This window comes from Halichoerus grypus, chromosome 1 (assembly GCF_964656455.1).
Source record: "Halichoerus grypus chromosome 1, mHalGry1.hap1.1, whole genome shotgun sequence".
Taxonomy (NCBI): domain Eukaryota; kingdom Metazoa; phylum Chordata; class Mammalia; order Carnivora; family Phocidae; genus Halichoerus; species Halichoerus grypus.
The window spans coordinates 212,848,529-212,871,327 of NC_135712.1; the positions used below are offsets into that span (position 1 = coordinate 212,848,529).

General features: G+C 58.7%; 1 protein-coding gene across 11 annotated transcripts in view; it reads right to left on the reverse strand.

Moving 5' to 3' along the window:
* The window catches only part of KDM4B (lysine demethylase 4B), a 134,417-nt gene that overhangs the window by 38,105 nt on the left and 73,513 nt on the right, over window positions 1–22,799 (reverse strand). For 9 of the 11 annotated variants that reach the window (XM_078057161.1, XM_078057173.1, XM_078057177.1 and 6 more), the window contains 3 exons: window positions 18,093–18,142; window positions 13,931–14,034; window positions 9,406–9,543 (listed from right to left, as the gene is read on the reverse strand). In XM_078057161.1, the coding sequence (XP_077913287.1) occupies window positions 9,406–9,543; window positions 13,931–14,034; window positions 18,093–18,142 (292 nt within the window). Of the gene's footprint in view, window positions 1–9,405; window positions 9,544–12,374; window positions 13,026–13,930; window positions 14,035–16,658; window positions 17,049–18,092; window positions 18,143–22,799 lie in introns of those variants that run through there. The other 2 variants (XM_078057186.1, XM_078057192.1) reach the window with 2 other exon arrangements.

Sequence of the window (22,799 nt, forward strand, 5' to 3'; positions counted from 1 at the left end):
AAGCACTTTTGCTAAATATAAAGAAAGCATCAACCTGCAGGCTCAGAAATGCGCCCAGCATCTTCCTCGGGAGGCTGGCGCCATGCCTTGCCGACAGGGACGGGACGGGATGCAGAAAGTCATTTTAATAGACCTTTCTACGGGAAGGGGACCAGCCTCATGCTGTTGGGGGTTTTAGATGAGACCACGCAGGCAAAGCTCCCAGCCTGGGATGGACAGATCAGTCAGTATCGGCACATTTCCGATCATAAAACAAGACCCCTGCCTCCTATTTCTCCAGCTCCTCCCTGTGCTACTCATCTAGCAAGAGAGAGAAAAGCAACAGAAGCCTTTCTCTGCGTCTGATTCCTAGGCCTAGTGCTTTGTTCTCAGCTTCTGAGGAATTACCCTTTACTAGCCATCATAACCCCCCCCCCGCAAAATGACCGAAAACATACAAAACAGTGCATTTTTATAAGATAAAAAAAAAAATTTAAAGCCAGACCTTCCTTTAACATCGTGGAGCAAATGGAGAGCCCTCCCATGCGCTGAGCTCCACCAGCTGACCCCGCCACACACACCTGTCCTCAGTGACCCTGAGGCCTCCGTGGCTCCTAAGCTATGGGAGCCTTGGCCCAGCTGGGGTCTGCGCCCTCCTCTGCCTCCGAGCCTGGGCCCCGCTCTGTAGGTCTCTGTGGGCTGGACTTCCGACAAGGCCCCCCCCGCAAAAGCTGCTTCCGGGGGCTATGCACCATCAGCCTCAGGTGGCTCCACGGGAAGCAAACACAAAGATTTTCCACAGACCAGGGGTGCCTGGGTGGCTCAGTCGTTAAGCGTCTGCCTTCGGCTCAGGTCATGATCCCAGGATCCTGGGATCGAGCCCCGCATCAGGCTCTCCGCTCCGCGGGAAGCCTGCTTCTCCCTCTCCCACTCCCCCTGCTTGTGTTTCCTCTCTCACTGTGTCTCTCTCTCTCTGTCAAATAAATAAATAAAATCTTAAAAAAAAAAGATTTTCCACAGACCTTGACCTCCCCTGACTGACACGTGGGCCCTAAATGCCTGCCATCTGCAGAACTTGGGACCTACCATGTGCGGGGTGGACCCCACTGGAGAATGAGGGCTCCCGTCTTGCCAGCAACTGCTCACTGATGCAGGGGGAACCCGAGGCACAAACGGAGCTCGGAAGAGACTTTTGGGGACCACCAACACTTCACAGGGTACAGCCCAGGGAAGACCAGAAGGAGTGCAGGGGCCCACCCAGAGCACCTGCTTCTCACCCAGTCTTATGTCTCCTTCCAGAATGCTCTCTACATACCAAGACAACATAGATGGCCTTTTTTTTTAGACAGAGGACAGCCCACAGCCACTGTTTACACCTTGCCTTTTCCCCAGGACGCATTTTCGGGGAATGCTCCACCTGAGAGCCTGAGGAGCCACCTCACCCCTTTCTCGTGGCTGTATAGTATTCCAGCGTCTGGCTGGCTCATCACGTGTGTGTGCATTTAGGTTGTTTCCAATCTTCTACATGCTCAAAGATCCTCTATATCCTAAAATTAATACCATCACGGCTTGAGTGAAGTACTAACTTCACTTCCCTCAGGTGACTCTGCTGACGGCAACCACCTCTGGGTTTCCGGAGAACGAGACAAGCTTCTGTTTTCGTTCGGCTCTCTTCACCCCCATGGGTGCCAGTCCACATTCTTTAAAATGCTGATTCTGGTTTTTAAAAAAAACCACTCATCACTCCCTTACCGGCCCCCTCCCCTCCCACAGAACGTTTCAGCTTGTTTATAGGCTCCCCTCGGTGTCTTCCCAGGACCAGAGCGGTCAGGGCTCACCTGCAGGGACGGACACCCCTGACGACGCCCGATGTCAGAGTCACCGACCACACTAGCGCAGGAACGGCCGTGTCGCAGAGGCGACGACTACTCAGTCTGCCATGGCGAGGGCACAAAGCCCGCAGACAGCCGGGTCCCCCAGGCGCCCTGCTGAGGACAAGACCGCTCTCTGCGGCTGGAGGTCGGGCCGTGGGAGGCCCTGGGGGACACCGTGGGAAGGTTCACAGCGCTGCACGCTCTCCAGTCTGCATCTGTCGGGCACGCGCTCAGACCCCCGAGGGGCCCCAGGCTGGGAAGTCCTGCTCCGGGCCGCGTTCCCTCCCAGCACGCCCCGCCGGCCGCCCTCGCTCTGATCTGTGCCGGGACACGCGTGGCCCGCAGGCTCCGGAGCCAGACGCTGGTCACGGTGAAAGTGGACACGTCACTGCAGGACCCACGGCAATCGCCACGCCAGACGCCCCTGCTGGGAGCCCCAACAGTGGGTGGTCTGCTGCGGCGGCCTCGGAGCCCGTGGGGTCTTGTTTGCCGAGTTTCCCCCCATTTAAATAGCACCGAGCTTTACTCAGGGGCCACCTTTTTTTAAAAAGATGGAACTGACATTCGAGTTTGCTCACGTAGAAGAGCGAACTGGGGCCGAGAAGACGCAGCGCCGGCCTCAAGAGGGGATTATTAAACGTACTTCAGTGAAATCATCAACCCAGATGGCATCTGAGCGCAGGGACCCCCACGCGTTCGCGCCCACGCAGCGGCGCCGGCTCCGGGCCTCCGTCGGGAACCAGGGCGGCCCACAGCCCACGGCCGCCAACCGACGAGGCCTGGGGGCACGCGTGCCGGTGTGCGAGGCTGGAGCACCTCGGAGACAGCAGGCCCCGCGTGGTGAGGCCTGGCCTGCGATGAGCCGTCGCCCGCAGAGCGGCACGTCCAAAGCCGCACGCCGCCCTCCGCCCAGCAGACAGCCGGCGCGGCCAGCACCACACGTGCCTCTTCCAGAACGCTCGGGCTCCCAGGCACTCGGGCCCACAAAGCGTTAAACAACCCCCCCACCCCCCGACAGGGGCAGAAACCCAGCCGAGGAGCCCACATCTGCTCGTGATGGCTCACAGACACGGCGGCCCCGTTTCTGAGGTAATTACCAGCGCTGCAGCGAGAGGCAGAACAAACCAGTTCATTAGGAAATCCACTGGAAGCTCTCAGAAGCGCTTCATAAACAAAACAATTAGGTGCATGGCTCCCAGGGCTCCCCTCGGCCCCTGACTGTGGGCTGCCCCCCGGCAGATCCCACAGCCGGCCAGGCGGCCGAGGTCGCTGGCCTTGGACCGGGCCCGATGCAGCCCCCAGAAGGCCCGGGCTCCGGCGTCGCCCTCCTCCCCTTTCTCTATGAAGGAAGCCTCCTCCATGTGTCGCTGTCCTCTCGGACCCACAGGTGTGACCCTGCCCACCAGGACGGCCCGGACAGTCCTGCCCGTCTGCAGCCCGGGCCCTCCCACCTCCATTCTGCACCGACGGCAACGACCAGCACGATAACATTAATAAAGCGGGCGCCGGGCGCTCAGGGCCAGGCGCTTCCCAAGCACATTCCCACGACACTGACAAAGGCCACAGAGGAGGACACCACATGCAGCGGAATCCACAACAAAGCCAAGAGGCCTGGGGGCCCTCCGGAGCTACTGCGTGGCTGTGACATGCCACCTGCACGGGAAAGGACGGAGTGACAGGAAGCTCCGGGGAAGGAGCGAGGGGAACACATACTTCACACAGCAATTTGCTGCGAGCCCCATGCACCTGGCTGCCCAGCACCATAAATCACAGGGTCAGCGAGGCGCAGAAGGGCAGGTGCACGGCCGGACCTCCAACCCGGGTGGGTCGTGGCTCCCCATTCCTCCTCATGCCTCCATCGTCACCCCCAGCCCGCCTCCCGCCACCTCCACTTGGGCTCCTGGTTAATCGCTTACCAAAACAGAAGGCACACGATCTAAACAATTTGGTTCACATTTTACAGTAACAAAGACCAATGGGCCTCAGGCTGGGGCATCGAGGAGAGGCCCCGCACCCTGCATGCAGTGCATCTGGGGGGCTGGGGGCCCTCTCCCCTCTTCCACACTCAGCAGAAGCCCCCTCCCTGCCGGATGCCTCTGAGGGGAGCTGACAGTTCCCAGGGAAGCTGAGCTCTCGGCAGGCGGCAGCCCAGACAGCTGGCGGAAAATCAGTTAAGTGCACCCGGGCTCCTGGCCACTCAAACAGGGTTTTCAATCTCTCTCGCTCTGTTTAATCCGCAGTCAACTTCCGCACCTGCCTTGTGGAGTGGCCTGGGACGCCAGCACCACCTCAATGGAGGAAAGAGCCCCTTGTCGGGCTTCGCCCAGTGCCAGCCACCACAGGAGCAGCCGGGGCTGCGCTGAGCTAATCCAACGTGGCGTGCAGCCTTGTAGGACTAATTCGAGTTCAGACCTAAAAAGGGCGGTGCGCGCACATTTATTTTCTCCGGGCGAAGCTGGAGCATCCCTCTGATCTCCCCCGATAGAAATCCCACTACAAAGCCTGCCCGTCTGAGCACGTGCCCAGGGAATTCGGTTCTTGGAAATGGAGCATAGGCCTCAGGAGGCGACTCCTCTGCCCCAGTTGAGCACTGGACCCCTGCCAGGAGGCGGCCGCCAGCCTGGAGACACCTGCGGGCGGGAAGGGTACACTCCAGAACTCTCAACAGGCACCTGCCTCCGAGTGGGATGAGGGAGACAGGCAGGGCGTGGACGTTCTGGGTTCTTGCTGCAATGACCTTGGCAAAGTCACTTGACCTCTCTGGGCCTCGAGAGGTCACAAAGTTCAGGGTCACCTGGAAGCAGGGTGGTGCCACCAGCAAAGCAGGAGGGAGAGAGGCAGGGAGAGACACAGGGGAAAGGAGGGCTCCCTCCAAGGAGGGATCCAGCTGAGGGCTCAAAACAAACCAGCAGTAGCACGTGACCAGGGGCAGGCCCCACACTTGCTCTGCACCCAGGCCCTGTAGTGTCCTCGGGTCCCTGGACCCCTGCTCACTGCTCCACTCTCACCCTCTCCCTGGAGGCCCAGCTCTCTCCCAGGTCCATCCTACGCCCACAGCAAGTGCTCAGCAGCGCTCAGGCGGCTGAGTCTGCATGTGACTTTCTATGCTCCCCTTGGTCCCGATGCGGCGGGGGAGAACGGAAGCTGGGCGGGAGTGACCCGGTTTGGGCCTGTTGGCTGGTTTGGTTTTTCGTTCCCATTTCTGAAACAAACCAAAAAACCACCCCTACCACGACAAAAGCAGCCCAAACCTTCCACCTCTGGGGGCTGCAGGGCATTTACGGAAGAAGCCCCCAGGAAGGGCAAGATCACTCCTCCCTCCCCTGAAAAGCTGTACTTGTTTTTTTTTTTTTTTTTAAAGAAAGTTGTAAAAAAGACAGACACATATTGAGAGTGTATGTTTTTAAGGGACCCAAATTCCACCACAGAGAGCTAACATGCATCAACATTTGGGCAGCCCCCACTGCGCACACCCGTATAGCGGGGTTACACATTTGTCAAAGTGCCAGGCCCCTCTGTTCCCCCTGCTGGGGACGTGGAGCTGGCAGGAAGTTGCCCCCCCCACGTCCCTGTAAGCACTGCCTCCTCCTCTGGGAGTCCCAGCCCTGACCCTTCGGCACTCTCAGTGGTCTCTGTTCACCCTGGCCCCCAGCTGGCTTCTCCCTAATTACGTAAAACCCTGGGGGCGATTTCCCTCCATCCACCCCTGCTCCAGATGGAGGCCCAGAGCTGCGCCCAGGACACGGGAAGCCCGGGAAGCCAGGGTTTTCATCTGCTGCTGTGCCTCGGGGACGGGGCTGTGGGATCCAGAAACTGGCAGGAGTCTGGGACAAAGAAACAGGCCTGGGAGGGTACAAGCAGCCATGTGGTTCTCCTATTGCACACCGATGGGTCACGAAGGTTAATGCCAGCGAAGTGGCTCAGAAAGGAGAACCACGGAAGAGAGCAAACACCCAAACACCATGTCAACTCGACAGTGACCCCAGGGCAGCTCAGCCTCCTGCTGACTGCGGGGGGCGGGGGTGCTCCGGTGTGAATGCTGTCAAAGGAAGCCAGGCCAGAGAGCAGACCCTGGGCGCAAGGCCCCGAGGAGCTCCCTCTGAGGGCTCTGGTAAGAGGCTATAAGCCTGGCGGCTTCCTCTGGCCCGCGGAGGCAGACCAGCGCCCGAGGCCGGGGCCTCCCGCTCCACTGTGGGAAGTCTGCAGGTGAGCGGCAGCAGCACGCTGGCATCTGGCCTGGCCAACCACAGCTACCAGCACCCTCACAGGCCCATCCAGAGGCTCCAGAGGCGGCAGCCACGGCGCTGGGTGTGGGTCATGACTGGGGGCCGATGGGCTTGAAAGAGCAGCCCCTCTGATGCCAGAGACCCTGGGAAAAGGTTGGGAAAGGGTGCAAGAGGCAACTGGTCGGCCCTGACCGGCCCAAGCCAGGGCTGACGGGAAAGGCTAGAGTCTGCCATGCCATCAACCCTCCAGCACGCTTCCTCTGCAATGGCAAAGAGGCAACTACTTTCAGTTTTGCAGGCCAGGTGGTCTCTGGAGCAACTACCCAACTCCGCTGTTGCAGGCAAAAGCAGCCAGAGACCGCTTGTCAATGAATGGGTGTGGCTGTGTGCCAATAAAACTTTATGAACATGAAATCTGAGTTTCGTCTTAAGTGATGTGTTGCATTGTCTTCTTGTGATTTTTTGCACAACTCTTTAAAAATGTAAAAATCATTCTCAGGTTGAGGACCACACAAAGGTAACCTGCCAAATTTGGCCTTTGGGCCCCTGTTTGCTGACCCCTGCTCTAGAAGAAGAAAGAACACAAATACCTGAAATTCACAGAGGCCGGCCACATGCAAGAATTTGGCATCTAATGTGCCAGCACAGAGGGAGCATGACAGAAAAGGGACAAGGGGGGTGGGGGGACTTCCTAAGAGCCTGAAGAAGGTGAAGAACCAAGTTGAAAGTTTCTAAAATCTGGAAAGTGGTTGGGGCTCCTGAGTGGCTCAGTCATTAAGCGTCTGCCTTCAGCTCAAGTCATGATCCCAGGGTCCTGGGATCGAGTCCCACATCAGGCTCCCTGCTCAGCGGGGAGCCTGCTTCTCCCTCTGGCCCTCCCCCATGCTCATGCTCTCTCTCTCAAATAAATAAATAAAGTCTGTTAAAAAAATAATAAAAATAATAAATAATAAAATCTGGAAAGTGGAGATGCTCTCCCTGGGTTCCGAGGAAGGTATCAGAAGGAACTGGCCCAAGCACAGATGGGGGTGGGCAGCTCAGGCCGGCAGAAAGAAGCCCTTGCTTAGGAAAAGCATCCTGGGATCCTCCCCCAACCCCACTATCCATTCCCTAAAATGCGGCCAAGGAGCCAGCAGGTCCCTGAGCACCACCCGACCTCAACCATCTCCCTGCCCCTGCCGGGTCTGCCTCTGACACACCTCAGCTGTGGTGTCTGCGAGGGGCCAGGTGCCTTCGCGGCATCTCCGGCCTCGACTAGTTACTGGGCAACAGAGCTTGGAAGAGGCAGAAACCGCCAGCCCGTTCCACCGCCGAAAAGCCTGCGGGCTGCCATCCAGCACTGCATGGCCAGGCGCCCCATGGCCAATGGCCACTCCCGGCTGAAGTCCTCGCCTTCCCGCCCCGCGGTCGGGGCAGCTGGGGTGGCTCTACGTGGGAGCCCGGCACAGGGCCCGGCCACCCGCCTGAGCCCCGGCTTGCACAGAGCGCTTGCACACCACTCGCTCAGTAATTTCATGCTACACCGCCTGGCAATGTAAGCGTGGAGGCCCAATCTAAGGCGGCACTTCCCAAATGTCACTTGTTTGTGAACACATGGCTGAACCCAAAATTGCTTTTAATATCTGGGCAGTCCCTGCTGGCCCCACTGTGGTTCCGGCGCTGACAGCACCTCCAGGACAAGCCTGCAATCTTGTCCAGAGCTTACAACTCAATCGCAGCTCCCACCGCGGCCGGGGCTCTCGGCGCACACAGGCCCCACAGAATTCTCCGTGCACTGTCTCACCGTCCACAGTGCCCCATGGTCACGTGAGCAAAACCACACGCTCCGGGACATTCCATCATTCCTTTAGCTCAAAAGAAAAAGTCCTGGGGTGCCTGGGTGGCTCAGTTGTTAAGCGTCTGCCTTCGGCTCAGGTCATCATCCCGGGATCCTGGGATCAAGCCCCACATCGGGCTCCCTGCTCAGCAGGAAGCCTGCTTCTCCCTCTCCCACTCTCCCTGCTTGTGTTCCCTCTCTCGCTGTGTCTCTATGGAATAAATAAATAAAATCTTTGGAAAAAAAAAAGAAAAAGAAAAAATCCTGATGCTCCCACTTCTTCTCTTTCAGCGAAGCCCAGCATCTCTGCCAAAGACAGCGCCCCCCAGGATAACAATCCCGACACTCCTAACCCCCCAAGTGCCTCTCCAGTCTCTTTCCTGCAAAGCTCAGTTCCTTTTCTGAACTGCACTGAAACAGCGAAGCTAGAAAAGTGAGTGGTTAGAAACATAAAGGTGAGCCCATCCGTCTAGCCCTGAGCTGCCCACCAGAGGCAGGACGCAAGCCACCTGTGTAATCTTCAGTCCAGTCTCCACACTCAAACCGTGAAAAGAAACAGGCAAAATTCACTTTAATGATATATTTGGTTTAACCCAATCTATCCAAAAACATCGCCTACATAACCAGCACGAACCAATTATCTGCGTGATATTTCATGTCCGCTTGTCATGCACCGAACCTCGGACATGGCGTGTGTTACCCCCACAGCTCAAGGCCACGACACCCACACACGGCCAGTGGCCTCCGTGCTGATTCCCACGGGGTCACGACTGCTGGGTCTTGTGAGAAACCCTCCAACTGCCCCGGTCCTGGGCGCTGACTTGGAACTGGCCAAGCGATTCCTCAGAGGAACCCCCAGGCTCCAACTTGGGAGGCTGACGGGAAGCACCCTGTTTTCACACCGCACTGGCCCTGCTGGAGGGGGTTCTCCTGTTCCTCGTGCCCCAGTGCTAGAGAGACACCCATGAGTAACTGGGCTGTCTGCAGTGGAGAGAGGCTGATGGGCTGAAACCCTGGGCCAAAGCCTGAGCCCAGCCTGACAGGAAGAGCGTGCCATCTTCTGCAGAGGCCGGAACAGGGACCCAAGGCTGTGGTGGCAGTCCTCGGAGGAAGGCCCTTGGTACGAGCCTGTTCCCACCAACAGCCCCTCCTCGCAGCAAGGCCCTCTGAGACCCAGAACAGCAAATTTCCAGGAAAAGAATCAGAGGAGTCCTCTTGCCCTTCAGTGATGTCCATGGACGGCCCAGACACCAGGGCCCAGAGAGCAGGGTCTGCTGGGGAAGGAAAGCCCCCGGCTGCAGGTCGCAGGCCCCATGCCTCCTCCCTGCTCGTTCCAGGTGAGGAACATTCTGGGGATGAGTCCACTGAGGATCCCAGAATCAGACCCTGGCGGAGAGACCAGGCCCCTGTCAAGTCTAAGCAGAGGCCACAGAGGCCCTGGTCCGAGGGAACGGGCTGAGAGGGGCTGACCCCCCGTTTAGACCCCTTCACAGGCTCTGCAGGCACTTACCTGAGTGGCCACCTTGCCATAATCAATCCACCGCAAAGTGGCGAAATTGGTAGATTCTGCACAGTTGAACCCGTGATTGAATCCAGCATGGTAGCCATAGGGAAACGTGATCATGAACTCCCCGGCCTCCTGTGTGATCTGAGGAGGAAAGAGCCGACAGGTGAGCAGGAGCGAACAGGCGAGGGGCGAGGCCCGGAGTCAGGAATGGCGGTTACCACGCGGCTCCCCCACCAGAAGCAGAGCCGGCCCGGGGCAGGCAGAGGCTGGTGGCCGACGCCACCAGGAGCCACCAGCCAGCACAGCAGGGCACGTGGACTCAAGGATTTCCCAACAAGTGCCAGGGAGCCCCAACTTCGGCAGCCAATGGACTTCTGCCCAGTGGAAGGTGGCTCCGCCTAAGTCCAAGGGCTCCAGCCAATTTCCCACGGGGCAGGAGGTGTGGCCGTGGCCTGGACAAGAGCTGCCACCAGCCCCGGGCGGGGCCCCAAGGTGATCGACGCATGGGGCTGTTGAGTGCCACGCCTCCAGGCACTCTCGGGAGGGAGGGGTTCTCCTGGTCTGGAGGCAGGTGGTCGTGTCCCGCCTGCTGTCCACCGTGGGATGTCCGGATACGGCTGGCATCAGCCACAGTGACCCCCCAGCACAGGGCGGGGCGTGCTCTAAGTACAGGGTCTTGCCCTTGTGAGGAAAATAGGTCTAGCTGCACACACGAAACGTTCCTGGAAAATGACCTAAGTCCTCTGGCTGTCATAAGCCCAGGTCTGTCCCTTATATCCCAGGAGGGGGCTCCTTCCAAGTGAGGTCAGAGAGGCCGGAGAACGGCGTGTTATAAGGACACAATGTCAAGGTCGGAACTCTGTCAAATGAGCTGATGATGGTTCCAGACCTATTCAAATGGTCTGATCCAGCCTCCAAAACAGAGACCCCAAACCAAGGAGCTGGGTGTGAGTGAGTGACAGGGAAGAGGGCCCACGAGGAGCCCAGACGGAAGCTTCTGGAACCTCCACCCCAAGGCCTGGAGGAAAAGGTGGGGGCTGTAGCCTCCCCCCTGGGCTCCCTCTCTCCTTCCCCCCGGGGTGGCACTGAGCCCTTCACCCAAGCACTCCAGAAGATGTGGGATCCAAAAGAAGGACAACAAGTTAACAGCGGTCACTGTCCCAGAACATGAGAGGTGGGGCTGGAGGCCCAATTCACGGATGTGGAAACCGAGGCTGGTGGCGAGAGAGTAACTCTGAGGTCCTTGACTGAAGATTCGGTAGAAGCCACAGATTACAGGTTGTCTGGAGTTGGGAGTAACCAGCGCCCCGAACAGGAACGGACCACCGCAGGCAGCCCCCCACCCAGCAATCCCCCCACCGTGAGATATGCCTCTGTCACTGAGGAGTACGTTTCTTTCTCGGGTTTCGTGAAATGGCTTCGCACGGACTGTGCTCTTGTGTCTGCCTCTGTCCCTCGGTGTGACTTCAGGTACTCTGTCCCTTCTCTCTCCTAAAGGGAACCGCGTTGTGTAGATGTATTGCTGGGTGCTTCCCCGTCCTCTGCCGACAGACCGTGGGCTGTTTCTGGAGTGGGGCTCTGGTGAGTGTTCGAGAACGCAGTGGGGGCCAGTCTACTTGAGGACACATGCCTGCATTCCTGCAGGGTCTCCTGGCGGCGGCACATCGGGTTCCCGAGAACCTGCCCAGCAGTTTTCTGCGACGGTCCCCCCATTCAGCATCCACGCTGGTGGTGGTGGGGAGTCCCCATCGCTTTCCTCCTCGCCGGCGTTTGGGGGTGTTCCGCCAGGTGGGCCCAGGATCTCGTGGTTTCGATCCCCTTTCTCTGAGGCCTACGGGTGCCTATACCCCCTTTCGCAAAGTGTCTCCTTCTGTCCCCATTTATCAGGTTGTTCATCTTTCTACTGTAGCTTTGTAGGACTTCTCAGGCTTGCTAATCTTTGTTTATTCCTCCAGAGAGATGAGCAGGAATTGCTGGATTCATTTAAGTCACCAAGAAGAAGTCAGACCCTGAGGGGGCGGGGGCGTGGGGGGTGGGGGGGCGGAAGACTTCCAAAAGCCAACCACGGAGTCAAAAATCAGTCAAAACTGACACAGCCTGGAGAAAAGCCAGTCCTTAAGAACAGGAAGATATTTTTCTTTTCAAGTAATGAATTGTACCAATCAAGGGAAGTCAGTGTGCATTAAGTTATATTTTAAAATTCCTGTCCAAGTGACAGGCGTGTGGGGGATGAAGCCCATGCACGGCAGGAGACTGGGGTGGGGAGAGAACACTCAGTGTCCCAGAGGCGCCAGCAACCTCCACCCCCCCCACCCCGGCCACAGCAAGGATTCTCTGGGCTGGCTCCGTGCACCGGGCTGTGTGAAATGGGTGGTAAATACAATTAAAATTAAAATGTAGGGATTTTTTTTTTTTTAAAAACGTAATTACTTATTTTCTTATCCTTTTTGAGCTGACCTTGGACAGCATCATCCAGCTCTCCCGCCGAGCTGGCTTGCCTCCCTCCCTCCCTCCCTCCACCAGGGTACCGGCAGGCACGAGGCCCGGCATGAGCGGGGAGTCTCCCGGGCACGCTGCGGGGTCCCCGCGGGGCCAGCTCTGAGAGCCGGGGTGTGAAGGGAGGTGCCTCCGGCCCCCACTCGGGCAGACCACAGTGCCTCGCCTTCCCGCACGACCCCTCCATAAACCAAGGCCTAGAACCGATGTGCCCAGGCTGGCAAGGAGACGATGCTCCTGTCACAAAACCGACATCCTGGTGGCTTCGTCTCGAGCCCACGGTGTCCATCCTCCACGTCACCACCGTCCACATTATCCCGACAATAAATTAGAAGGCACTTGGGATGATGGATAGGCCGTGTGGCAAAGTCATAAGCAGAGCAGGGAACGCCGGCGCACACGCCAGTCATGGAGGAAGCCTGACTTCAGCTGCTTCCCCCAGCGCTCGCAGGATAAATGAGGAAGTCCATGGCAGATTACAGAAATACACACTTTTAATTATTAAAAAGCTCTGCTATTGATCTGCTTTTTCTTCTAGAAGTAAATACCATTACAAAGATTTATAAGTGGAGCGTGGGAGTCACTCCCCCCCGGGCTGCCAGGAATTCAGATGAGGGGACCCACATGGACCCGGACGGGGCATGCATCTGGAGCCTAACACTGCTCCCTGCTCACTGCTGGCCCAGCCTCGGCCTTCACCCCGCAGGCCCGTGGGCAGCCGGGGGCCGGGCTGGTGGCAGGGGAGCACGGCCTCTGAGAGCCAGCTGCCCCAGGGCCAGGAGGCCCCCGCCTTCAGGTGCCTTCAGGCATTTCGTGCACCAAGCACAGTGCCGCGCGGACAGCGACGCAAGGGAGGGGACGCCTCTGACCGGCCTCTCTCTCGCTCTCTCTCTAGGAAGCACCGCCTGGGAGAACGCTCTCCACAACCCACAGGAAAGCAAGTCCTTCTCACTCCTGGGAGCAATGCCGTGTCTGTCCGTGAGGTTCCCGGTAACCGGCGGTGTTCAAATCACAAGACGAGGAGAGGAGACGGGGGCATGGAAACCTGCGTTTCTCAGGGCAGAACGTGCCACGCTCTGAAGGACGAGCCCGACAGCGAGAACGAATCCCCGATCTGAGCACTGATGCTGTGGGCGATGTGATTGAAATGTCAGAAGCAATTTCCAACTCGCTGACACTCCTAGCAAGAGTGCGGCATGAGGATCTGATTGCAGAACTTGCCCCCGTACCCGACAAACGCTCTTGTACGGAGACCTCCAGGAACCAGAATCCCAGAAGCGGCCTCCTCTCCCCGGCCTGCCCCCACTACCCAGCCCAGAGTCTGCTCGGGCCTCTCCGGAAGGTTCTGGGCACATCCCTCTGGTCCAGACCACCCTGGGGACACAGGCCTAGACCTTCCCATCCAGGAGGCTTGTCTGCAGGGAAAGGCTTGCCTGCGGTGGATACCTGCTGAGCCCCACCCCAGGGCAGAGCCCCTGATGAAGGCCCAGACCCAGGTGCTGGCCTTCCACCCCCCACCCCCCCACCCTGACTGCCCAGCTTCAGGCCTCATTCATCACAGCCTTTCCCGGGGACAAGCGGAGCACTCCCTGGACCAGCAAATTGAATGAGTTCAGTCTCCACGCTGTGGGAGAGCCAGATATTTCATTTCTAAACAGGTATTCATTCTCGCAAAGGACATCTGCAGTGGGCCATGGGGTGCAGCCAGAGATCAGGATGAAGCGGGGGGCAGAGGGGCCTGCCCAGTTGTTCTGTGGCTTCCTGGGAAGTTGGCAGGAGCTGCCCCTCCACTGCGACCCCAGCCCTGTAGGACCCTGCGGGGAGGTGGGGGGGGGGGGCAGCCAACAGGCACACAGGGCAGGGGACTGAGCGTGGGAGTGGGAGTTATGTAAGGCAAGACCCCACCCAACTCTCCCCTCTTCCGTCCTCACTCCCCACCACAGTAGAGCTGGAGGCTTCTGCAGGCTTAAGAAGCCAGCGTCCTGGGACATTGGTGGTCCCCTCGGCCGGGGCCCCAGCAGCCCCTACGTACCCGGCTGAACGGGATCCCATACTTCTTGAGGATGATGGGCGAGATGAGGGTCATCTTGTGCCGCAGGAAGGCATCACAGCCCTGGGAGCTCCCGGGGAAGAACCCTGGAGCAGGAAAGATGGGCGTCAGTCTGGCGGGCCAGAGCTGAGCAGGCCTCTTTTGGGCAGCATTCGCCTCCCATCAGGCCTGCGGCTCCAAGGGAACAAAATGCACAGGACCGGGCCGGTTAGTGAGCCCAGAGCCAAGGGTGGGCCAGGGCCATCTGTGCAACAAAGTGTACCCCCAAAGTCACAGATGGGGTGCAGGCCAGGGCACAGCTGCACAGAACTCCCCTCTGAGCACCCCCCACATAAAACCCGCCACGTGGCATGCGCCCAGTCGCTCAGCCGAGGCAATCGTGCAGCCGGGGAGACGGGACACGGGAACAGGTGCTCTCAACGCAGGGAGCCGTGAGCAGTGCCCCCCCCACAACCAAGTCTGCAGCGAAGAGGGAGGGGGCCCCCTATGTGGGCACGGGCTCCCCTGGGCTCTTCCCACACGTGGTCCCCACGGCAGGCGGAGGCGGAGGCTCTGCCTTCCTACTGACCGTCCGAGGCCCGCGGTGCGGTGGGAAAGGGGCAGAGCAGCCTGGGCCAGGCCTGACCGTCTGCTACACAAGGTGGTTCACGTTGGGCTGTGCTTCCTGTCTCACAGCATATACCACATAACTCATTTAAAACAATGTTCGTTAAGTGCACGGAAGGCAGACCATCAGCTCTACTTGCTCAGAAAATGTGTTTCACTAACTCACTCGTTGGCCGAAGCTCCCACCAATGACGTGTAGGTCTTGAGGTTAAAGAAAAGCCCCGGGATTCCACGCAAAGGTGCTGGGCTCCTCACCCGAACCGTCACCGAGAGGCAGCCAAGAAGGGCTGCCTCACAAACTCGGCAAGGTCTGGGATGTGCCACAGCAGTGGCCGGTTCTTCCAGGGTCCAGCTCCCTCCAGGACTGACCCCCAGGAACAACCGGCCTGGGGACCCTCCCGGGGTCCGACCCAGACCGTGGGCCCCCAGCCTCCAGGCCAGTGCACACCCCCGACGGGTGGCCAGTTAGAGGGCACACTTGCGTGTGTATGGATGTGCTGTGTACGGACACAGGGCCTCACCCACACACCTGCTGGTGGCGGGGCGGGGGGCGCTTCTAAGCGACAGTGTTGGGGGTGGGGGCTGGGAAGCCCGCCGGCAAGGACACGACTGTGACTGCGAGGTTCTAGAAAGTGCGAGGGATTACTGAATCCAGCTACTTTCCTCGGTGCTAAAAGTGTTTCAATTAGAGTTATAGCCCCTGCTGCCCGGCCCGCGGCCTCTCTGCAGTCCCTCTTTTTAATGCACAGTTTAAGTGGCTCTCATTAAAGCTCTAATAAAGGCGCACATTTTAAGTGATTAGCACCAATAACGCGCCAACACATTAATGCTCTCTCCATGGGCTCCACGACTCTCCCAGCGAGCCCATTTGGAGCTCGGCTATTCATTTTCCATATTCATCGCAAACTCATTCCATCCATCTCAATAATGGAGTCTGTGACGCATGTCCCCCAAAAAGTTTGGAAGGGACACGGAGGAGGGCAGTGACTCACTTGCCCTAGAACCTCTCCCATCCTCCCTCTGAGGAGGGGCGCAGGGGACGCATGAGGCCAGCCCTCCCACCAACGCCACGCCTTCCCACCCTCCCCCAGGGCAGACAGCCCTGGTCCCCGTGCCGAGGAGTGACTTAATGAGTCCACACTGATTACGAAGCAACGATGGGGTGGCCCCCACAGGCCTCTGGCTCCTGGCTCCTCCTCTCCCAGCACCCCGCCCCCCGAGCCTCCCGCATGTGCCCAGAAAGCAAACCAGGCCAGATCTAGGGACAGCAGGGCCTCGGGGACAGGAAGGACGTGGGGAGCAGGCCCAGCTCCAGGGAGAGTGGCCATGGCCCCAAAGGATCCCGGTTCTAGCTTTTCTAGGTGGCACTCAGATCATCCAAGACTTGACTTTTCTGATAGAAAAGGCACAGAAAGGAAGAACACGCTGGGCGTGGCTAACTGCAAAATCCCAGGGGACACTAAGCAGAGACGTAGGCAAGGGTGGGTGATGCCAGCCCTGTGGTCACCAGAGAGCACCCGGGTGGACCATTCAGTGGCGCTTTCACCCATGGCTGTGTAGGGGTGAGAAGCTCAACAGTGGCCCCCCCAGATGTCCACGTCCTGCTCCCCAGAACCTGGGACTATGTTCTCTTCCAAGTGGCAGGGGCTCCACAGATGGGATTAAGTGCAGGACCCTGAGATGGGGGCCCCAGTGTCACCCCAGGGTCTCCATGGGAGCGAGGCAGAGGGAGGCCATGTGACCACAGACCCGGCCACAGGCTGGAGCCAGCGCCTCTGGAGGCCGGAACGGGTGGGAAAGCCTGCCCTGAGCCACGGGAGGAGCCAGGCCAGCCCACGCCTGGGTTTAGCCCAGCGAGGCCCATGTTGGACTCCTGACCTCCAAACACGAGGGAATGAGCCTGGGGGGTTAATTTGGGCTCTTTTAGGGCAGTTTCAGGTTCACAGCGGAAACAGAGAGAATCACGCTGTTTGGAGCCACTGACTCCATGATTTGTGACAGTGGCGACAGGAAAAGAAAACAACAGGGAAAAATATTTTTTAACTTATATTTTGAAATTAGTATCTGTAGTCTAAATTTGCATTTTAAAAAAATACGGTGGGAAAACATTTTAATTTGGTTTTTATTTTAGATCTTAATAAATAAGAGAAATCGCTCTTTGCTAGGACCGTGACTGGCATTTCCACGGTGAGAAGCATGCTCCTGATAGTGGGGTTCAGCCCTGCCCGTGAAGACAGAGTCCGGGTTTCCAACAGAAAGGTGAACACGACAACAGGGCCTGCCTCGGGGCTGGGCGGGGCTGGGCCTGGGGGTCTGGCCCCACCCTCTGACAAGCCTCCCCGTCCTCATCCTCGGGGAAGCTGTGTGTAGCAGCCGTTTGCTGAACAGATGGGCGACTCTGGGGGCAGCTAGGACGGGAGGCCCATTTTCCAGAAAGCTCCACCATTTCCATCTCCAAAGTCAACACGGGCAGGGGAAGAGCACAGTGGGCATTCTTTAGGGGAAGGCAGGAGGAAGGGACAAAGGACAGCAGCAGGACATTAGGGAGGCTGCACCAACGCTGAGTGATGGCTTCTGGAAGATTTCGTGGCTGCCAGGGGAGAGGGGTCAGGCTGCCTGTCACCGCCACCCAGAGGGTCAGGGTGATCGGATGGGCCCCTGCATTGTCCCAGCAGCTCCTGAACAACAGGGCCGGCTCCCCAACCACCCCGCCAGCCTAGGGGCTGCCTGCCAGTGAGGGCCAGACTCTTTGGGCCAGCGGGGTCTCTTCACATTGTCCCAGGCGCTTACAGCCACCTGGCGTCAGAACAGAGAGCAGGGCACCGTGACGGGGAGCAACGCGGGAACCCCACCAGCCCCTCTGTCGGGGTGGTCGGGGGCCTCAGCGTCACCCAGTTGGGGGTCTGGCTTGTCTCCAAGGATCCTACGTCCTGAGGGTCTGCCTTTACCCCAAGTGGTCAGTGCCTCCTCTCCAGACACAGCCTGGGACCCTCCCTGACAAATCCCCTCAGCCCAAGAGACCCCTGAGGGGCTGCTGGAGGGGATGTCTGCAGAGGGAGCCCAGGGAGGCAGCCCGCGCACACACAAGCAGACAGCCTGCGGTCACCATGCAGCTGCGGGGCACAAGCACTGGACTGCTCGTTTTCCAGACTAAGCGCAGACTGTAAGACCTAGAGGAGGGCATGATGCAGTGCCAGGCGCCGGGAGGAAGATAAAAGAACGCGGCTGCCCTCCCCGGCCCGCGGGAGCCTGCAGTCACGTCTGGCAGCTCCGTGCTAACAACCCGGGAAAAAGAGAGTTGAAAGCAATGGCATCCTGTGCATCATTCACGATGTGACAAACCCCGGGGGGGGGGGGGGGGGGCACAGCGATCTGATCACGAGTGGGAAAGGAAATGGCAAAATCAGACGGTGACATCTTCGGGCACGCCACCACACCCAGAGATGGAAACTCGCACAAACAGGGAGACCCAGGACCCCCACGCCTGCCCGCCCGTGACCCAGCCCCCAGCCCCCAGCCCGGGGGCGTGGACACCTACCGATGGCCAGCCGCTCCAGGCGCTTGCCGTGCTCAGGCGGGATGGCGTACCTACGAGAGAAGGGAGGCACGTCAGACGCAACGTCGTGTGGCCACCACGCATCTGAGGGGCCCCGGGGCTGCGGCCACGGCCTCAGAGCAGAGCTGAGCTGCAGCCACCGTGGGCGTTGTGAGAAGGGTGAAGGACAGCGGGGAGGCTGTCAGGGCAGGGACCCACCTGGAAGGCCACGGTCTGGGGCCCCCACAGGCTGTGATGGCCTTCCCGGATGCCAGGCTGGACATGCTCCCCACTCAGTGGCACTTAACGTTTACTCCATGAGGCTTAAAAAGCAAAACCTAAAAAAGCGAGCACTGGATTGGAGCTGCAGGGGAGGGGCCAGAGGGGGGGCGGAGAGGAGACCGGGGAGCCCCCCCCGCCCCCCTTGGCAGTCTCCTTGCCTCCCACTCCCCTAGCCCCGGGAGCCACCCGGGAAGAAGCCTCAGCAATGAGAAACACTCCATTTGTCACCACTGCCTAAGTTTTATTTTTACACATTTTACATTTGAAAGATTCCTGAGGCTCCGTCATAAATAAGAAAGATGGAAAGTGAAAGTTTGCAAACAGATGAAGCCAGAGTGACATCCGCTAACACTGTGTGCAGAAGCCGGCGTGCTGGGACGGCGGGGACTCTCTCCCAACAGGGACAGCCTGGGCACGGGGTGCCGAGGGGCCCCACCCAGCTGACACACCACCCCGGACTGGGCAGGATGAAAACCTCCGTGTTCAGGCACAGGCGGGCAGAACTGGCATATGGGTCCATAACGCCACCAAGCTATAAGCACGGGCCGTCTGTCTGTCCTAAGAAGGACGGGGCACAGTAAAGACTGTCTACACAGCTACTATAGCAGACCTGAGTCCCATCTGGGAGAAACTCCAGGGCTGCGCTTCCCGCCCAGGGGTGACCCTGCCGCCAGGGGACACGGGGCCATGTCTGGGGACATCTGCAGTTGTCACGACCACAGGACAAGGTGCTCCTGGCATGGAGGGGGTGGAGCCGGGGATGCTGCTCAGCCCCCACAGCACCCAGGGACGCCGCGCAATGACCCACCCCACGTCCACAGTGCCGAGGGGAAAGACCCTGTGTCAGCACACCTCACATTCTAGAACGAGTCAGACATGGGGGCGCATGGTGCAGCAAGCCCTCCACCCTCCCTCACAGTGCGGGAGGCAGGACAGAAATAGCCCAGGACATGGAAGCCGGCCCAGGCTCTGCAGCTGGCTCAGTCCATTCCAATCGAGAGGGCTATTATTGCTTTTTAATAAAATAAAAGGGGGCAGGGCCAAAAGATAAGGCGGTCTCTAATCTACCAGGATAAAAATAATTAATTTCTGGGCACACCCGCAGGGTCCTGGAGGAGATGGCCCTGCACCTTCAATTCTGTTGTCGGCGGAGAATTTTCCACTGTCTGGACAAAGATGAGGTGACTCTTCTTTAAACAGCCTTTTATCACTTACATAAGGATGATAAAAGTTAATCCCAATCCAAAGCACCTTTGTGGGATTAACGTCCCCCCCAAAAAAGGAAATGAAACATTCCGGTCCTTCTGGGAAGATGCCGGAGGATGGGAGCAACTAATTTATGGCTCCAAAGCTGTGATGATTAATGCAATATCCCCAGTCTACAATGCTGCTTTCACTTAATTACCGCCTGTAATTGGGAGTTGTAAAGATAAGATTAATTGAATCTGGTGGATGTTAAAAGTTTAATACGTTGGAAGGTGGCTCCTCTGTTATCGGAAAGTACAGGCTGCAGGACGCTGGGCCGAGCGTTCGGAAGAGCGGCCCCTGGAGGGATTATACAGCACGGGTGGACGGGAAGCCGGCAGCCACGGGGACTTCTGGCTCCAACGGCCAAGGGAAAGCTGCCCTCCCACCACTCGGAACAACCCAGCGACAGCCTCGGTGCCCAGAAGCCCCAACGCCAGGGATGTGCCCCCCAGCCCACACCCCCCCCCGGCGCGGCCTCGGTAAGAGGCAAGCCTCAGATCTCAGCGGAAGGCAAGCAGAACGGGGGCGTGGGTCCTTCCGACACACAGCTCTGAGCGAGCTCGGGCCGTCTGTACGGCTCCTTCCGACGGCGGCGAACCCTGTGGGCTGTAGGCTCCCACGGAGCCCTCTCTCCACACCACGGCCCTCTGGGTGCCCTGGGACGCCCCCCGCAATGGGGGCCCAGGTGAGCTGGCTACACAAGTAGCTAGCCTCCCAACAGGGACGGACACTTGCCCCTGGAGAAAAGTCCCCCCAGGCCCCAAGAGGCCCCCACAGCAGAGCCTCGTCACCCTGGTCACAGCCCCATCCTGCATCCCGCCACCTGGAGGGGGCATCCCTGACTCTCGGGCCTGGCTCGGGGAGGAAAGAGGGACACGCAGCCATCTGGGTGGGGCATGTCTGCTCACCAACCCCCGAGGCAGGAGCAGCTGTCTGGCCATCAGCGAGCGAGCTCTCGGGGCCATAAAACAGAGTTGGTTTTATTGGTCACCGACATGGGAGCAATCTGTCTCGCTCCCCAGGACCTCCGTCCCCATCACAGGGTCAAACTTCACGGCCAAAATCAATCCACTTGGCTGGCCTGCAAACCCCTCTGGACATGCAGCCCCAGTCGGCCGGTGACAAAGGGTTCTTGCATGGTTTCCTCAGACAGTCTCCCCAGGTGCTCTGGTCCAGTCCACTCCGGGTGGCCAGCAGGAGGCCTACCCCTGGCCCCTCTCGCCACTCTCGCTCAACCCCAGAGCCCTCTCAGAACTTCCACTGGCTCTCCCCATCCCTCTCTCAGCCAGTGTCAGGAAACCCCTCCGGCAAGGCTGGCTTCCCCTCGCAAGCTGCTGCCCATCGGCCCTGATGTCGTCCCCTTGGTCCAACAGCGCAACACGTCCCACCCTGAGACGGCACCTGGCAACATGCTCCTCCCCCAGGCTTGGGCTTGGGTCTGAGGCCCCAGCACCCAAGTCACGGTGGAAGAATCTGGAGAAGCTGGATAAAGGAAGTGGGCAGGACAATCTCCGGAACCTGGTGAGCCGTGAGAAGGCTAGCAGACTGGAGGCTTCAGAGAGCAGAACCAGAAATGGAGGAGTGCAGAGGCGGGGTGGGGTTGTCCTGGGGAAGGCTGCAGAAGGAATGGCCACCTGTGAGGGAATCGCTCGGACTCCTTGCTTGCAGCAGTCTGAGGGACACACAATGTGTCCCGGTCCTGAAGCGGGCCGGGCAGGAGTCTGGAACTTTCTACACAGTGTCCCGCTTGGGGTCTTTATCTCTGTATTTCACCAGCCCTTCCCCTTCTGCATGTTCTCTCTGCTTTTGAACGTTCTACACTAAGTACTTCTGGGCAACACTAAACCAGAAAGTCCTGGAAGTCGGCACTGTCGGAACGGTATCCCTGGCAACCACTCCAGGTGACCCTGCAGAGGCTGGAGCAGGACCAGATAGGCTCCATAACTCCCGGTTTAATGCCGTGGAATTGCCCAGAAGGCCGACAGAGCCAGATTCAGGCATCATTTGCCAGACGCCCTTTTTGGAAAGGCAGTTGTCTGCAGACATCAGGGGCCTCGGGTAGAAAATAAAACAGTTTTAGATTAGGAATAAGGTACATGGGAGGCAACGGGAGACCCCAGGCCCCAGGCCCCCCAGGTGAGAATACAAGACGTGCGAGGCACAGTGATTGAAAGACCACTACTGTCCAGCCATTTCACGGCCCAAACGACCGGCCAACCAGAAGGAACATGCTTCAGGCGTGATGGTGAGCTGCCAGACCCGCACCCAGACACCGAGTTCCCGAAGGAAGCAACACCCAGGTCTGGGGAGGGACCAGATGGGCCACTCCAGGACGGTGGGCGTCCCCCAGCCTTCCCTGTGTTTCCTGCTCCTTCATTTACACTTTGAGGTACTCAGAGGGAATGCAACCCCCCCAATCACGGCCACCCCAAGAAGCCAAAGCTGAAACCCGCAAACCTGCCCACAAGGCCGGGTCCAGAGCAATGAGCAATCACATCCGAGCCCTGCAGCCCGACACACAGGGGGGTCTGACCTGTCTACGAGTGCAGCCTGGACGCTAGAGAGGTGCACCATCCGGCCACCCTGTGTTTCTGCTATAACACTGAGGCCAGGGGGCGAGAGGTCTCGCCAGCCCTGCGGAGGCCAGGCCTGAGCCCAAGCTGGTGGCAGAGCTGTCTTGGGGACACTGCGTGGCCCCAGACGTCAGGAGGCTTCTGCCTGCTTGGGTCACAACAGACTCGGGGGCCTAATATACTCCAGGGCTTGTGACGCCAGACAGGTGGCGGGTGCTTGGGTGGGCGGAGGCCTCAGCCTGGCAGCCAGGCGGCTCTTGGGGCCGGACAGGGCTGGGTAATTAAAAGGAGAGGCGTCCTCTGCGGCCTGCACTGCTTGCGGGCCAAGGGACAGGCCCCCGCCATTTTACTGACTCACCGGCCGGGGAGAGTCTTCCTGTCCGCCGGGGAAGATGCTATTAATAGTGTCATTTTTTTGGTGTTTTGTTTATTCCCCCGGAATGGCTTGATGGATGTGAATAATTATCAGACTATAAAAGCCAGCAAATGTGCTATTTTCTATCGCTCTAAATCATCAAACAAATAAAGTGTGAAACAGCATTTTTGAATATAATTTTCCCCTCTAATGGCTTAGAATTATTATCAAGAACAATGAAAATAAATAAGC